The 2675-nt window shown below is 30.5% G+C and overlaps 1 protein-coding gene across 1 annotated transcript in view; it reads right to left on the reverse strand.

The window, feature by feature from the left end:
* Positions 1 to 445: 445 nt before the first annotated feature.
* LOTGIDRAFT_233309 (hypothetical protein) overlaps positions 446 to 2675 on the reverse strand; it is a gene marked incomplete at both ends in the record, with an annotated part of 23427 nt that continues 21197 nt past the window's right edge. The window contains 8 exons of the mRNA XM_009059108.1: positions 446 to 580; positions 955 to 1024; positions 1281 to 1399; positions 1821 to 1940; positions 1999 to 2100; positions 2159 to 2260; positions 2319 to 2420; positions 2479 to 2580. Coding sequence (XP_009057356.1) covers positions 446 to 580; positions 955 to 1024; positions 1281 to 1399; positions 1821 to 1940; positions 1999 to 2100; positions 2159 to 2260; positions 2319 to 2420; positions 2479 to 2580 — 852 coding nt within the window. The remainder of the gene's footprint in view (positions 581 to 954; positions 1025 to 1280; positions 1400 to 1820; positions 1941 to 1998; positions 2101 to 2158; positions 2261 to 2318; positions 2421 to 2478; positions 2581 to 2675) is intronic.

Consider the following 2675-nt stretch of genomic DNA (forward strand, 5'->3'; position numbering starts at 1 on the left):
ACTGATTAAATTGATCATATTGTTGAAAATTTGAAAAATACTGTATAAATTGATCATTATGTTGAAAATTTGAAAAATACTGAATAAATTGATCATTATGTTGAGAACTTGAAAAATACTGAATAAATTGATCATTATGTTGAGAACTTGAAAAATACTGTATAAATTGATCATTATGTTGAGAACTTGAAAAATACTGAATAAATTGATCATTATGTTGAAAATTTGAAAAATACTGAATAAATTGATCATTATGTTGAGAACTTGAAAAATACTGAATAAATTGATCATTATGTTGAGAACTTGAAAAATACTGAATAAATTGATCATTACGTTGAGACTTTGAAAAAAAAAACCTAAATAAAGTTGACCATTATGCTGAATATATTAATGACCAAAAATCATTTGTGGGTTATTCTTTTTTAGATAAGTAGGGTGTGGATGCTTACCAAGCTTTCAGACTGGATATTTCAGTAGGAGTATATTCATCAGGTGAAACATTAGAATCTGTCAGATGAGCAGGTATAAATTCAGGTTTTAAACATAATACATTATTCATTATTAATGTTTCTAATTCACTCTGAAAATAATATAGAAATTCATGGGAAGTTATATTCTATTAAACTCATAAGTATATAAAACTCTGCTACATACATACAGCAATGCTTTTTTCATCCAAAAATGATTTTGTCAAAAGGGAGCTCTGAAATGAGGTGAACATGATTTCGGTACATTTTGAATTGAAGGGTTCAAGACCACATTTGGTATGTTTTGACCAATAATGATCGGTCAGTTTTTCCATGAATCTATTTTGACCAATTCCAAATGAAATAATGTTTTACAGCAGTGAATAAAAATTTGTTATCATGGAAGATAAATCAATGCATCAAACTTTCTAAACAACAGTTTTTCTTCAGTAACCTAGCATACATTTCTAAGGATTGAATTACTTACTTGATTTAAGGGCACTTTGTGTAGTTCTAGGAATGCATGTGTGGCAGATATATCACTAGGATAGGGCGGTCTGAAAATATATATTGATATCATAAGACTATACCAAAACGGTCAGTTCAGTCATCAAAAGTTCTTATAGGAAAGATGCATGGGTCTCTCATGATGCATGCTTGTTCAACTGCACACAGCTAGGACAATCTCCCTTTTTTGACTGATATACTTCGAAATTGGCACCAGCTGTGTGAACAGAACATCATAACATTACCTGTATGAACACAACATCATCTATGTGAACATAACATCATCTTTGTTTAATAAGTACTTACTTCAGTGATAACACTTTAGCACCACCAGCTACCAATAATCTAGAAAAGTTACTCTCTTTATTTTTATCAGTAGACAGTATAACTTTCCATCCACAAAATGCTCCTGCATTCTTCTTGTTCTTTAAAAGAAATTGAAGCATCATTAAAATCCATTTATTTTTTACAATGTCAAATTTCTATGGAAAAAATTCAAATAAGAACCCTGATCAAAATTCCATGGGACCAAATGTTAATGGTTCTTTACATGATGTCATTTGCTTGGTTGCGCTGAGTGAATGGTGGTCGTGGGTTCCGATCTCGATCAGCATGTCATAATTTCAATTGGCCCAATTGTATATGGGAAGGAATAATCCAGGAGCCAAGGATCAGCTGGTAGAAAGGATCCTTAACTCTGAACCTAAGTTGTTTCTTTCTTTTTCTTTCTTGCATTATCAGAATTGGCATGAGAATCAAAGACTCACAAAACCTCATTTGCAAATAGGAAATTCAATTCAGCAGCAGTTTAATGAACAGGAAAAGAAATAGGTTTAGCACCCTTACCTTGGACATCTCATGTACAACTTGTCTCCATCTATTTGCAGCCGACGCCAATTTAATCATGTTATTACTCATACCTTGTATAGATTTCATATCTTCACCACCCCATTCATATAACTCTTCCTAAAATATAACAAGTCATTATTAATACATCTACATTGTAATGATTTCATATCTTCACCACCCCATTCATATAACTCTTCCTAAAATATAACAAGTCATTATTAATACATGTACATTGTAATGATTTCATAACTTCACCACCCCATTCATATAACTCTTCCTAAAATATAACAAGTCATTATTAATACATGTACATTGTAATGATTTCATAACTTCACCACCCCATTCATATAACTCTTCCTAAAATATAACAAGTCATTATTAATACATGTACATTGTAATGATTTCATAACTTCACCACCCCATTCATATAACTCTTCCTAAAATATAACAAGTCATTATTAATACATGTACATTGTAATGATTTCATAACTTCACCACCCCATTCATATAACTCTTCCTAAAATATAACAAGTCATTATTAATACATGTACATTGTAATGATTTCATAACTTCACCACCCCATTCATATAACTCTTCCTAAAATATAACAAGTCATTATTAATACATGTACATTGTAATGATTTCATAACTTCACCACCCCATTCATATAACTCTTCCTAAAATATAACAAGTCATTATTAATACATGTACATTGTAATGATTTCATAACTTCACCACCCCATTCATATAACTCTTCCTAAAATATAACAAGTCATTATTAATACATGTACATTGTAATGATTTCATAACTTCACCACCAAATGCTGCAGCTGACAAGCATTTAATATCAAA

Source organism: Lottia gigantea (genome assembly GCF_000327385.1).
Source record: "Lottia gigantea unplaced genomic scaffold LOTGIsca_37, whole genome shotgun sequence".
NCBI classification, from domain to species: Eukaryota; Metazoa; Mollusca; class Gastropoda; family Lottiidae; genus Lottia; species Lottia gigantea.